Source organism: Microtus oregoni, unplaced genomic scaffold (genome assembly GCF_018167655.1).
Source record: "Microtus oregoni isolate MIOR12 unplaced genomic scaffold, Mior012 000081F_ref0000091, whole genome shotgun sequence".
NCBI lineage: Eukaryota > Metazoa > Chordata > Mammalia > Rodentia > Cricetidae > Microtus > Microtus oregoni.
The window spans coordinates 1172110-1186931 of NW_024544541.1; the positions used below are offsets into that span (position 1 = coordinate 1172110).

The 14822-nt window shown below is 48.8% G+C and overlaps 1 protein-coding gene across 1 annotated transcript; it reads right to left on the reverse strand.

Annotated features, from left to right (window-relative positions):
* Window positions 1-2629: 2629 nt before the first annotated feature.
* On the reverse strand, window positions 2630-14376 carry LOC121441831 (tumor necrosis factor receptor superfamily member 9-like). Its single transcript, XM_041643159.1, has 7 exons — window positions 14262-14376; window positions 13634-13738; window positions 10798-10935; window positions 10155-10224; window positions 9737-9864; window positions 8817-8954; window positions 2630-2829 (listed from the first exon to the last, which is right to left on the reverse strand). The coding sequence occupies exons 1-7, from the start codon at window positions 14359-14361 to the stop codon at window positions 2735-2737; spliced, it is 774 nt and encodes a 257-aa protein (XP_041499093.1). The 5' UTR covers window positions 14362-14376; the 3' UTR covers window positions 2630-2734.
* Between the last annotated feature and the right edge of the window lie 446 nt (window positions 14377-14822).

Sequence of the window (14822 nt, forward strand, 5' to 3'; positions counted from 1 at the left end):
AGACAAAGTCTCTCCGTGTAGCCTGGAATAAAGGCGGCACTAGCATTCCCAGCTAAATCTTCCTTCTCAAAGGGATCGAACAGTATATGACTATGTGACAGGACACTCATCTGTCAAGAAAGAAATGCCATCTGCACCACCAAACCGACAAAATCAGGGGCTCTAATAGAAGCTAAGGGCAGGGAGGATGCCAGTCACTAAAGCAGCTGGATGGTGGCAAGAAGGCAGCTGCATGAATGAGACCCGCGCTCAGAAAAGCATGTGCCACTATGCTCACCTAGTTATTATACTTTTTGCCTGGCTCAGTTACGTGTGCAGCTGCAAAGCTTAGCACCTAATGAACCAGTCATACATGTTCTGAAGTGACAAGTCACCCTTTGCCATAGATGTCCAACATTTTAAGTAGAAGCTGCTCCCTCACCCAGGTCCCAGAGACAGCTCACAGAGGACACAGACATTGTTTATGGTGTTGTCAAGACAGAACAGTCTGAGCAGACATAGAAAGACCCTTCATGCTGAGTGGATCAGGAAGCAGAGAAAGCGGGCTGGGACAAGGGTATGTAGAACTCTCAAGGGGCTGCTCTAAGTCTCCCATCATCCAGGCTCACCTCCTAAAGATTCTGCAGCCACCAGCTAGGAGCCAAGCATTCAAAGCATGACCTCATAGCAGACACAGAGCCACAGCTGGAATGGGCCTGCAATCACAGTAAGAGAAGAGTCTGGGGGACGAGGGAGATGCTTGGCCACCTAAGTGCTTGCTGTCCGAGCACAAGGACCTGAGTTCAGTTCTCAGAACACATGTGAAAAAGTCAAGTATGGTCACACTTGCTTGTAATTCCAGCCCTGGGAGAACCCTGGGGCTCCTGGGCCATCAGGCCAAGTCCTAGCTCAGTAAGAGATCTAAGGAACAGAATCTTGAGGTTGACCTCCGGCTTACACCACTACACACATTCCAAAGGAAATCTACCTCCACCTTGCTGGACTCCATTGGGATCTGTGGGGGTCATTTGTTATTACTGCATAACCTGGCCCATCCTGACTGATCAAGGCGAGAGAGAGGAGGCTCAAATTTTGCAAGATCCCCAATGTTTATATATTTAGGTGGCTTTTAAAAATTGAAAGACTAGTGTGGCTAACACAGATAAGAATAATGGGCTAATATAAGTTGTAAGAGTTAATAAGAAGCCTGAGCTAATGGGCCAATCAGTTTATAGTTTTAAAAAAATTGAAAGGCTAGCTGGGTACACTGATGCAGTTTTAGTCCCAGCACTCAGGAGGCAGAGGCAGGTGGATTTCTATGAGCTCCAGGCTAGCCTGATCTACATAGTGAGTTCCAATCTAGCCAGGGCTACTCAGTGAGATCTGGTCTCAAAAATAAATAAGATTGAAAACCATTTTTAGCTCTTGAGCTGAACAGGAGCCATAGAAAAGAAGCAGCAGCCATGTTTGAGCATGGCAATGTGTGTGTGTAGGGGGCATTGGGAGGCCTCGCTCCAGTGAGGTCACAGCTGTGTCCCTCCTCACAGTGCTTTGTGCCTTCCCTGCAAGGCCTGTTTGTTGATGAGCCTGACACAGAGGGACAGGCAGAAGTGTGTGGAGGGACAGACACGGGCAGACGTTTGAACTCCTCTGAAGAGCCCCCTTAAACTCTGACAGGCCTTTTCCAGATGGGGACACGGGGCCTCCCCCTCACCAGACAGTGGAGGGAGGTGTTGTAGTAAGTGAGAAAGTGGGGAATTTGGTGGGGGAAAAATACTGCATCTTATGGCACGTGTCATATTTACACATGCCACACAGATCCACACACACGCACACATACACACACGCACACATACACACACGCACACATACACACACGCACACATACACACACGCACACACACACACGCACACATACACACACGCACACATACACACACGCACACATACACACACGCACACATACACACCTACATTGATTTTTCCATGATTTTAGCTGGACCATTGGTCCATGTGATCCAATTGAAAGTGTCTTTTTCTTTAGATAAATTATATATATCTATATATCCATATATATCTAGATATATGGATTTATTTATTTATCTTGGGGTTCTTTTGGGGAGTTAGTTTTTTGTTGTTTATCTTTCAAGATAAGGTTTCTCTATATAGCTCTGGCTGTCATGTCCTGGAACTCACTATGTAAACCAAGGCCTTGAACTCACAGAGATCCACTCTCCTCTGCCTCCCTAGTGCTGGGATTAAAGGTGTGCACCACCACGCCCAGCCATATATAGTTAAGGAGACCTAGAAATTGGTCTTTCATTCCTTTTCTTTGCATAGTCCTACTAAAAATGTCAAGGGCAGGGCTGGAGATGGCGCAGTGGTTAAGACAGCTTGCCCTTGCAAAGAACCCAGATTTGGTTCCCAGCACCCACGAGGTGGTTCACAACCATCCTTAGCTCCAATTCCCAAGGATTCAGCAACCTCTCTTCTGGCCTTTGCTGGCATCAGGAATCCACATGGTGTGTGTGCTTGCATGCACACACACATAACACGCAGGCAAGACACTCATACACATAAAGCTTAAAGATAAAAATGTTTTAAATGGTAAAAACCAATACATTATCATCAGAAGAGGTTTGGATGGGGTTCACGCCTACGTATTGTCTGGGATGGTGTTTGAGAAGAGGACAGTGGGGGGTCCTTGTGCTGCTCCTTGCCTTCCGAGGATCCCCACGCCTTCTGAGATGTCACCTCATAGCTCATAGCCTCCTCCTCCTTCTTCTTCCTCTGGAAATCGGCAGCTACAAGCATCTTCCTCTTGAGCCGTGCGAACTGCCATCTTAAGTGCTAGGAAACAGCAGAAACAATGTAAGAGGCTTCCCGTTCGCTGTCTCAGACAACAGTTCTGCTCCATCCACAAACCTTCTCAACTTACCCACCAGGGAGCCAACAGCTTATCTGAGCTTTCTGGAGACTGATTATTTTATCTTACAGTATTTTGTTTTCTTATGTTGTGTTTTGTTTGCAGACAGGGTCTCGCAACTGGGATTCCCTATAGATCAAGCTGGCCTTGGATATGTGGTAATCTCCCTAGGTCAGTCTCCCAAGTACTGGTGTTAAAATATGTAATCCCCAGCATGTTGGGATTTCCTTCTTTCCTTCCTTCCTCTTTGGTTGGAGCCTCCAGCTCGCTCCTGCAGCTCCTTCCTGCGTGGTCTGAGAAGCCCCATTCCTGTCTCTCCAAACCCTGCCCATTCTGGAATCTCTGAACAAAGAAAAGGCACCAAAAAGCCCAGGTCCACATTCTTTTTTTTTTTTTTTTTTTTTTTTTTGCTTTTTCGAGACAGGGTTTCTCTGTGGCTTTGGAGCCTGTCCTGGAACTAGCTCTTGTAGACCAGGCTGGTCTCAAACTCACAGAGATCCACCTGCCTCTGCCTCCCGAGTGCTGGGATTAAAGGCGTGCGCCACCATCGCCCGGCTCCAGGTCCACATTCTTGGCGGCTATGGTAGCTCCTCCCCTGAAGTTGCCAGCAGCCCGAGTCCCCGCCTAAAGTGATAAGCTTTTGACCATGCTTGGGCACAAACCCACCTTGTGGCAGACATGTCATAGCCCTTCGCCTGAGAGCTATATAATCTCCCTGCTTTAGCCTGGTGTGTGGCTTCTCTGACCTCCATCTCTGGGACTGGAGAACCCACCCGGCAGTTGCTTTGCTCAAATAAACCTGTTATACTTTTCCAATTCGACTTGATCTGACTTACTGCATCAGTGGAGAAACCTATTATGGAGGCACAGAAAACCTTGTCCTTCCTTCCTTCTTCCTTCCTTCTTTCTTCCCACCTTTCCTTCATCTTAAAAACCATTTTCTCTATTTTATACACTGGCTTAACAACAACAAACCAAAGCTTGAGCCAAACTCACAGCAGCATAGAGCATGGCTTACACTGCAGGCACAACTGTGGATTCAATGCAGCAGACCCCTGCCCACTCCTCCCACACTGTTTTTCCTTTTTTTATTTTGTTACACAGTGTCCTGTAGCAGTGCTGGCTGTCCTGGAACTTGCTTTGTAGACCAGACTGGCCTCGAACTCAGAGATCCACCTGCCTCTGCCCCCCACCCAGTGCTGAGATTAAAGGTGTGCACCACCACCACCTCCCCAGTGCTGGGGTGAAAGGCCTGAGCCACCACCAGCTATCAGCACCCCTATTTTATTCTCACACGTTGTTTCAGACTGACATTTCCTTTCGGTGTGATCCTGTGGCTGTGTCCCACCTCTATGTCTGTGAAAGCCCAGAATTGCTCTGTGTAGCAGCACAGCTGCTCTTACACACAGCCGGGACCCATCTGCCCTTACAGCAGCACAGCTGCTCTTACACACAGCCGGGGCCCATCTGCCCTTACAGCAGCACAGCTGCTCTTACACACAGCCAGGACCCATCTGCCCTTACAGCAGCACAGCTGCTCTTACACACAGCCGGGACCCATCTGCCCTTACAGCAGCACAGCTGCTCTTACACACAGCCGGGACCCATCTGCCCTTACAGCAGCACAGCTGCTCTTACACACAGCCGGGACCCATCTGCCCTTACAGCAGCACAGCTGCTCTTACACACAGCTGGGACCCATCTGGCCTTACAGCTAGCAGTCTTCCATCTCTACTTCCTTTAAACTTAACAAGCGAAGGCCCTGTTCCAAGGCCATGTCTTCTGTGTTCTAAATCTTATTTTTAAAGGGAAGCAAGGGAAGGAAAGGAAGTTAAGTCAAGACTGAGAAATATTGTATCCAAGATTAACCAAAACAGTAGTGATTTGCTTCAGGTAGAAGAGACCATACTTCCCTGTATTTACTGCTCTGTACCATCCAAAACTCCATACATACATATAACCTACGAAACAAGCCCAAGATGGCTGGGAGGAGAGGAGAGGGCAGGATGGCCAAGAATCTCAGGGCCTAAGACGCAGCGTGGCAGTAGGTGGTCTGGGCTTTCTTTCTGCCTCCTGTTCCCAGAGAGGAGCTAGAAGAGTGGGGAGCCTGGGGAGGCCAGCACAGAGATGGGGAAACCCCGCCCACTCCAGCTACCAGACCAGGGACAGACCAGCCTAGCAAGATGGGGAGCTTCTGGACAATCAGGGATCGTTACAGCAAAGGCCAGGGCCAGTCCTAGGCCCCACAGGTAAGGGAGCCTGTCACCTTGGTTAGACTGTGTTATACAGAAAAACCAAAAGAAAAAAAAAAGAGTTAAAAAACAGATGTCTCAGTAGGTATGAGTACTTGTTGCTCTTGCAAAGGACTCATGTTCAATTCTAAGCACCCACATGGCGATGCATAACTACCTATAAGTCCAGTTCTAGGGGATCTGGCCTCCGGGTGTTCCTGCATGCATGTGACACACATCAACTCATGCAAGCAAACACACGTGACATAAATAAAGTACGTAGTAAATACATTTTAAAAACAGCCAGGAGTCAAAAATCAGAAATAGATGAGTGACCGCCAGAGAAAGGGAAGAACTGAGAGGGGTGAGCAGGGCTGTGAGGAGGGCGAGCAGGGCTGTGAGGAGGGCGAGCAGGGCTGTGAGGAGAGCGAACAGGGCTGAGTGAGGAGGGCGAGCAGGGCTGAGTGAGGAGGGCGAGCAGGGCTGAGTGAGGAGGGCAAGCAGGGCTGAGTGAGGTGGGCGAGCAGGGCTGAGTGAGGAGGGCGAGCAGGGCTGAGTGAGGAGGGCGAGCAGGGCTGAGTGAGGAGGGCGAGCAGGGCTGAGTGAGGAGGGCGAGCAGGGCTGAGTGAGGAGGGCGAGCAGGGCTGTGAGGAAGGCGAGCAGGGCTGTGAGGAGGGCGAGCAGGGCTGTGAGGAGGGCGAGCAGGGTTGAGTGAAGAGGGCGAGCAGGGCTGAGTGAGGAAGGCGAGCAGGGCTGTGAGGAGGGCGAGCAGGGCTGAGTGAAGAGGGCGAGCAGGGCTGAGTGAGGAGGGTGAGCAGAGCTGTGAGGAGGACGAGCAGGGCTGGATCTTGGTTGTGAATAGTCTGGGGTTGTTTTGTTTGCTTGTTTGCTGTTGAGGTGTGTAACCTCTGGCCTTGACCTTGAGAGCCTCCTGTTTCTATCTCTGGGGCTCCAGGCAGGCTTCTCACACACACTTTTCAAGTTTGGTATTTCAGTTGTGTTGCTTGGTAAATGAATCTACAAACCTGATAAAGTGACATGCAGCTGTGTGTGTGTTCTGTGCGTCGTCGTCCCGGCCTCACTGTGATGTTAGAGCCTTGTGAACGGCCGTGGACTATTCTGCTCCTTGTTTGTGACTTTCTATTAATGTGTAATTATAGGAAAAGGAAAATGTTCTTTTTTAATGACTACAAGACCCTCATTACTGATCAATACCTTTGAAAACATCTTCACAGAAACCTTGTTGCCTCTCTAGGAGGAAATACGATTCTAGGCGGCTTAGAGGTCTCCTCCAGAGCCAGAAGCCTGGAATGGAGAGGGAAAGGCTACAGAAAGCAAACGTGCCTGCAGTAGGGGACAGGGTGCCCTTCATTGATAAAGAGCAGGTGGCTCCGTGGGAAGACTTCTCAGAGTAAGAAATCCAAACAGCCAATCAAAGTGAAACCTAACCTCAGACCTCGTCAAGGAAATGCAAATCAAAACCACAGTGAGCCACTCTTCCCCACCCACCAGATAAAAATAGTGCTGCTGCGCCCAGCATTCACACGGAAGTGGGGCGAATGGAGCGCTCTCGCCCTCACCCTGTTGAAGAGGCGTTCAATGTGGCCCCCATCACTTTTGGAAAACAGTTTGACCTACCTACTTGGACAGGACTTAAGTTACTCATTCCCACGTCTTTTCCCCCTAGTTTGAAAAACAAAAACAAAGCTTGGGAAATGGTTTGGTAAGCAGTGCTCACCCTGAGGTAGCGAGTGCTCACCCTGAGGTAGCGAGTGCTCATCCTGAAATAGCCAGTGCTCCCCCTGAGGTAGCGAATGTTCACCCTGAGGTAGCCAGTGCTCCCCCTGAGGTAGCGAATGTTCACCCTGAGGTAGCCAGTGCTCACCCTGAGGTAGCCAGTGCTCACCATGAGGTAGCGAGTGTTCACCCTGAGGTTGCCAGTGCTCACCCTGAGGTAGCAAATGCTCACCCTGAGGTAGCAAATGCTCACCCTGAGGTAGCAAATGCTCACCCTGAGGTAGTGAGTGCTCACCCTGAGGTAACTAATGCTCGCCATGAGAGCAAGAAGAGCAGGATTCAGATTCCCAGTACCACATAAAGGCCAGGCAGGGCAATAATTGTTGTGACCCCAGAAGGCAGAGAGAGGGTCCCCGGGGCAAGCTGGCTGAACACATCCATGAGCTCTGGGTTCAACTGAGAGGAGCAAGTGGAGGGCAAGCCAGGAAGATGCCTGCCCCCAGCCTTGATGTCTACACATACACATGTGCACTATACATACAGACACCCACAGAACAGAACCATGCATTGCTCATTGCTATTTTATAAGAAATGGAGAAGACTGGATTTTGATCACAGGGGACTGGAACTCAACCTGTGGGTAAATCCCCTTCCTTCCTTCCTTCCTTCCTTCCTTCCTTCCTTCCTTCCTTCCCTTTTTTCTCCTCCTCTTTCTTTCTTTCTTTCTTTCTTTCTTTCTTTCTTATTTTAAGACAAGTTCTCAATATGTAGCCCTGACCAGCCTAGAATGCACTCTGTAGACCAGGTTGGCCTCAGATTTATAGAGATCTGCCTGCCCCTGACTCCTGAGTGCTGAGATTAAAGGCATGCACCACCACTGCCCAGCCCTTTGAAACTATTTCTGAAATAATCCACCTTACACCCATTCAGCATCATCCAATTCTCCCCACTTCCTCCAGTATGGACCAGAGCTCAGACCAAGGCTATTACCAACTCGAGAAGCGACACTGGGTGGGCTGATGTGCTTTAAGGCGCTGTGTATACAAGTCAGAGGTCCACCTTTGCTTGCTTGCTTGTTTTTGTGTGAGACAGGGTCTCTCACAGGCCTAGAGTTTTCCAATAGATGAGCATGGCTTGTTAGCAAGGGATCTGCCTGTCTCTGCCTGTCTCTTCCTGTCACTGCCTGTCTCTGCCTGTCACTGCCCATCACTTACTGCCCGTCACCGCCTGTCTCTGCCTGTCACTGCCTGTCTCTGCCTGTCTCTTCCTGTCACTGCCTGTCTCTGCCTGTCACTGCCTGTCACCGCCTGTCACCACCTGTTCCTCATTGGGATTTTACAAGCACATACCACTGCTTTTTTACATGGATCTGGGTATCAATGTTTCTTTGCACTTGCAAAGCAAACATTTTACCAACCAAGCTGTCTCCCCAACTTCTGAGGCAATGTTCTTTTCTGGTTCCACTGTGTCATGGGCGTGGGCTGACTGGGTGCCCACATTATATGTGCACAGTTATCAGGGATCGTGCCCTATGTGTCCGTTGTCTTCCCTACACTCTGGGTCCTGTTCCATCTCCATCTCTTCCCAAATGAAATGCAGAGCCCAATTCTTGTGGCTAGGATGGGGAGGCTACTCCAAGTCACAACCAAACATACCTCCCAGCACAAGTCACAACTACCCCACTGCCTCCAGACATTGTCAGTCCCCTTGTGGAAACAAGCTTGTCCTGGCTTTACAACCATTATGTTAGCCAATCAGAGGCTTCTAACTTAAAAAAAAAAAATCCAAGCCTGCAAGATGGCTAGATGAGCAAAGGCACTTGCCGTACAAATCTAAGGACCTGAGTTCGCTCTCTGAAATGGGAGAGAACCCTGTCTGCAGAGTTGCCCTGCCTCCCAGACACGCGTCCTGCCTCCCCGCCTCCCATGATGTGTTGGCCTTACGTTGCTTGAACAAGTAGGGGAATTTCTTGCTGCTCCATTTGGCCGCAATGGGCCCCAGAGTGATGCAGAGTAGAAACAGCAGCATGGCCGATGTCAGTGCCAGCAACCAGGTAAGGATTTGCAAGGATCTCCCTCTTTCTGCAGCAAGGAGAGAAATGCTGGAGTGTTCGGTGAGGGCAAACACATGGGCTCCAGTGAGGCAGCACCCTGGGCACCCCAAACCTGTAACTTAACAAGCTTAGATGACTTTACTGTCTTTCTTTTGTTCCCGAGACAGAGTCTCATGGATCCCAGGCTAGCCTCAAACTCCATTTGTACCTGAGCGTAACCTGGAACTCCTGATCCTCCTGCCTCCACCACAGGGTGGGGATTGCAGCACCATGCCCAAATCCATGCCATCCTGGGTATGGAATCCAGGGCCTTTCTAGCATGTAAAACAAGGGCTCTACCAACTGAGTGATACCCCAAGTCCTAAATCTAAGTGACATTTTAAAATGAGCCCAAATTTAATGATTTTCCCAGCAACTAAGTAGACTGGACTACTGAGCGTAAGGTATGAGGCCCTTTACTTCCCCGGACTTGGCCTTTGTAAAGCTATGTTTTCTGTTTGGGATGAGGAGTCACCATTACTGATGACAACATCCAGGAAAACAAGACAGGGCACGAAGAGGAGAGCACCCCAGAGCTGCCTGCTGTGGGCAGAGCTGGGAGAGTCAGCAGCGCTGAGGGCATTCACATATAGTTTGAACAGACATCAGGCGTTTGTTTGGATAAACCTTTTCAGAGAGTCTTGCTGTGTAGCCCAGGCTAGCCTGGACCTTGCGGGCCTCCCACCTCAGCCTCTGTAGTGGTGTGATTATGATTCCAGTTGTGTGCCACCCCGACCATTAACTTGTATTTAATAGCAATAAAACAACCACCTGATTTTCTCACCGGGGCAGTCACGGTGGGGGAGGTACCTGGAGAGAAGCTGACCAACGTGGGGCCACAGATCACATCTTTCTCTGTGGTTCCGTTCTTAAGCACAGACTTTCCACCTAGAGAGCAGCTTAGATGGGTCAAGAAGAAGAGTTCAGATGATTAATTTGGGTCCAGAGGAGCACAGTTATCCCAGGAAGTAACCACATGATACAGTAGGGCTTGGGCTCTCAAGCAATGGGCAGATGATGTGAGAAACTCCCGCATGACTCTCACACAAGACCCTGTGACCTCACAGAGTCCCCTGTGCCCTAGGGGTGAGGCACTGCAGGTCTGCACGCCAGCCAGCAGCAATGTCCTTTATTTTTCAGTTTTTCTCAGGTTCTTTACATTGAGAGAGACGTGAGAATATATACGTACTTGGTCCACGGTCGACAGGTGCCACCCCCATTCTGATCGTTAAATGTCCCGAAGCCACAGTTTTTACAACCTTGAAGGAAAGCTGAGAATCAGTAGGAGGCATCTTACCATTTTACGATGTTCCCCTGATGAGCAGATGCCATGGTGTCATAGGCTAACCTGTGCAAATTGCATCACGATGATTTTAACGCTTTAATCTGTTATCCGCATGTATGTGTGCACACATCTGTGTATGCATGTGTGCATGTGAGTGCAGATGCCCATCAAGTCCAGAAGAGGGCGTCAGACCCCCTCTCCCCCCAGAACTGGAGTTACAGGCCATTGTGGGCAGCCTGAAGTGGGTACTAGAAACTGAACTCGAGTCCTCGGCAAGAGCTGTATTCCCCCTTAACTAAGCCGTCTCTCCAGCCCCTGCTTAGTGACTCTTGAATTGAAACCCCAAGACTGCTCAGTTTCAGTCTAATGATATGAGCAATATTGTCTGTAACCAAAATGTGCAAGAATACACGGCTCGGGTGATTAACAAAATCATTTCCATTTGTGCAAACACAGACTACATAGTGGACTGTAATTACAACACCGTCAGCACCACACACTGCATCTCTGTCCTTCACAAACTTGGGCGGAGAAAGGGCAAACCTACCCTGCTCTGTCAGCTCTTGGCCTGGCTTGCAGTCCTTTTCACACATGGCACACTCTGGCCGCAAGCAGTGGAATCCCTCGATGCATTCGCACTCTGCATTGCTGGTCGGGGAGCAAGGCTTCTTGAGCCTGAAATAACCTGCAAAGCCCCGGCTCTGTGTTACCCTTGGAAACAAATTTGTATTGCAGTTGAAATATATATATATACACACACACATATATGTATGTGTGTGTTCATGTATATATGTGTATATGCATACATATGTGTGCATGTGTATATGTGTGTGTATGTGTGTGTGTGTATATATATATATATATATATATATCCATTGCTCTGCTTATAATGTTAATGATTATGTTGTGTTCCCCTATTTACTGTCTTTGTGGAATAGGGTCTCATTTTGGATACCAGTCTACCCTTCAAATAAAAATCTTCCTGCCTCGGTCTCCAGTGCTGGGATTGTGTGCCCCAGTGCCTGGCTCATACTGTTTTATTTTCAATCCCCATTAAGATATTTTCCACTTTGCTCACTAAAAGATTTTCTTGGGCTGGGGAGGGAGCTCAGTGCTTGCCTAGCACGCCCAAGTCCTGGGTCCCATCCCCAGCTCCTCATACACTATGTGGTGGCACATGCCTGTAATCTCAGCACTTGGGCGGGAAGAAGAGACATTCAAAGCCAGCCTAAGCTACGTGAGACCCTACTTTAGAGAAAAAAAAAAATCTACACCTTTAATCTCAGCACTCCAGAGGTAGAGGCCAGAAGGTCTGAGTTCCAGGCCAGCTTGGCCTATATAGTGAGTTCCAGGTCATCCAGGGCTACATGATGAGACCCAGTCTCAAAACAAAACAAAAACAATAAAAGCCTTTCGTGTCAAGTGAGTATTTCCTCTATTATTTAAAAAATCAGTCAAAAAAAAAAATGATGACTTGCTAGTGGCCACGTCAGAGGAACAGCAGGTGGCGACTGACTTCAGGGGATTGGCCCACCTGCGTGCTAGGCGCGGTTGGGTTGGGTGGATCTCGGACCGCCAAGGCCCTGAGAGTGTCGGCCCCAGGATGGCTGTTGTTACTGCTGTCTTTCCATGTCTGCCGCTGTCATTTTCCTCTGATATCTAGCGTGGTGTGAATGGGCAGATTCCCCGCTGCCTGTAATGTAGTGTGATTATCTCATGGAAATATTCCATTCTCCTGGGGATTTTTACCGTGGGTTATTGTGAAGATGACTTCCTCCTAAGCTGTGCTACTTAAAGCAGTGACTTTTACACAATAGTAGTGTTCGTTTAAATAGGATGTTGATGCCTGGGGGGTCTTTAGTATATATAGTAAGGGATTGTGATTTTCCTTAGTGGGAAAGCTAAAATAGGCAAATGCAAGACACAGTGTTACCTCTGCTCCTGAGAAAGCAGGGGCTGCAGAAGACAGAAATAAGAACAGGGAAGTACCACACAGCTAGTTTCTTCTGACGCATCATATGGACTTGGCTTATGTCAATGATTAAGAAGAACAGTTGTGTCCCAGGAGCTAAGTCAGCTCATGTTCTTCTCATCCTAATGTTGAGAGATGTGGTCACGGTTTCAGTGTGCACCGTAGCTAGAACACAGCTTTAAGTAATGACTTAAGGGTAGGTTAAGATGGCTTTGTTAATAGCTTTAAGGCAAATAAAAAAATCTTGGAAAACAATTTTAAAAAGTTTGCTCTTAATAGCCGAGTGAGGGGCGCACTGAGGGCGGAGACCAAGAACAATGGTAGCCTGGCTGTCGCTGGCTGACCTGCTAGATGGGTTGGTGGTCAAAGCTGATGGGGAACCCTTTATGCCCATTTCTGCCCTCCGCTTCCGAGTATAAACACCTGTTGATGAGTGGGTGTGCACCCTGAGGGTTTAAAAGAGAGCTGGCTGATTCTTTTCCATACATAAAAACTTAGATTTGTGATTCTCCTAAGATTTCTTATGAGATTACCTTTGAGGTAAATAATAAAATGACTTGTCCTTTCTCTGTAACTGAAAAATGCAGCCTGGCAGCAAGAGAGCTGACTGAGAAAGACGCCTTGCTCGTTTACACTCTGTTAATAACAAGTTGCTTGGACATGAATGTATGTGGGTTCTGGGTACAACTTGCTTTTCACCTGTAATGTGTAAAATATTTGATTGTGTAAGAGATGTAGAAAACATGCTGGTTTTCACTTGTATTCACTGTAATAATTTTCTTTAAAATAGTGTGTAAGCTCATTCTAATGGCTATACTGCTTGAAAGATTTTGCTGAGGTATATAAGCTGTAGGAAAAAAATAAAATTAGTTAGAAGAAAAATATCACGAGAGACAGAGGAATACATGTAGAGAGAGCTAAGAAAAGAAAGAACATAGAGAGAAGATGATGGAGAGACCCTAAAGGGGTGTGTGTGTGTGGGTGGGTGTGTGGGTGTGTGTAGGGGGGGGTCCCTTTTGCGCCAGCCCCAGAGAGTTAAGTTTAGCCCCCCTCACAGGCCCCAAAGAGTTAAGTTTACTCCCTCAGATAGATTAGTCAGCTGAATTTGTGGGATCCCCCTCAGTCCCTGAGCTGCTGGAGGCTGGTCCTCGAGGCAGCGACAGTAGCTATTCCATGAAATCCTTTGGCTACACCTGCTGTGGACAGGGGAGTCAGCCCCTGTGAGGCTCAAGATTTTGAGTAGAGACCAGTTAGTAAAGGGGGACCAAAGCTGGTCTCGCCCCAGATTTCCTAAAGATGGAGACGCCTCAGTGTAAAGCTGACCTCCAGTCCTGGGAGACTGAAGATCACAAGGTCTGGTCCAGCATAGGCAGCAGAAAGATTCTGTTTCGACACAGACAGACAGACTCACCTACACACACTTTGCAGATGTTGCAGTGCGGCTGTCCGCCCGTGCTGGAGTATGTGCTTGGGGGACAGCTGGTGCACACAGGATTGTCTTTCTCGCAGAAGGTACCTGGAAGGCAGCACAGGTGTCCGTGTCTGACAACACTAGACTGTCACCGAGGCATCATGAGGACATCAGAGCAGATGTCTAGGCATCTTGGCAATGGCACATTTACTGATTGGCATTTTAAGACTATACATTTGCAGGGTGCCCCCTGGCATAACCGTGCAACTAGGAGTAACAGTGTATAAATGCTGCAACAAAGAAATCAAGAGACGAAAACCCTAAGTCTGTTGATCTCCTGAGATAAGTGTAACAGGAGGGGCCCAGAAGAGCGATGCTGCCACCTACTTGTTCCTTGCTGCAGAGTATATGCACCGTGTGCTGTTCTGAGCCTGTCCTGGGCCCTTCCAAGCACCCTGAGACAGCCTCTCTGACTGTACTCAGGTGGCAAGGTTGAGGAGCTGAGACTGAGTGAGCCAGATCCCCACGGCCCAAAAAGCCTTTGCAAGGGAGTGAGCGGTCTTCTGAACGGGCTAACCGAACTGAGTTTTCAACGGTCAGAAAACGCACCTGTCGGTCTGGTACTTACCCGCCTCACACTTGGCACAGGAATCCTGCAGGGCTCTTGTCCTTTCAGTGCCCACCACCAACAGCACAGTCACCACCATGTTGTAACAGCTGTTCCCCATGACAACCTCTTGCACACATATGACACTAGCAAAGGAGATTCCAAGAGTTTCAGTCAAACAAGCTGCTCTCTGGCTGGTGGTGTGGCTCACTTGGTAGAGTGCCTCCTCAAGAGGCATCCGTACTTCAGAAACCATGGTGGAGGTCCATGCCCGCAACCCCAGTACTCAAGAGGCAGAGGCAGGAGGGCCGAGAGTTCAAGGCCAGCCTGGACTACCTGAGCCTGTCTTTAAGAGAGGGGTTCATTCCCAAATGTCATTCCGCAAAATATAAGCAGGGTGGGTGGTCCTTCCACAACTCTCTGCATTGCCAGCAATACTTAGACAGTTCTGCAGGGTTTTAAGGAATATTGGGGCTGGAGGGATCAGTCAATGCTTGAGAGCACACACTGCACTTGTAGAGGACCCAGGTTCGGTTCCCAACACCCATGTTGGGTGGCTCGCCACTGTCTATAACTCCAGCT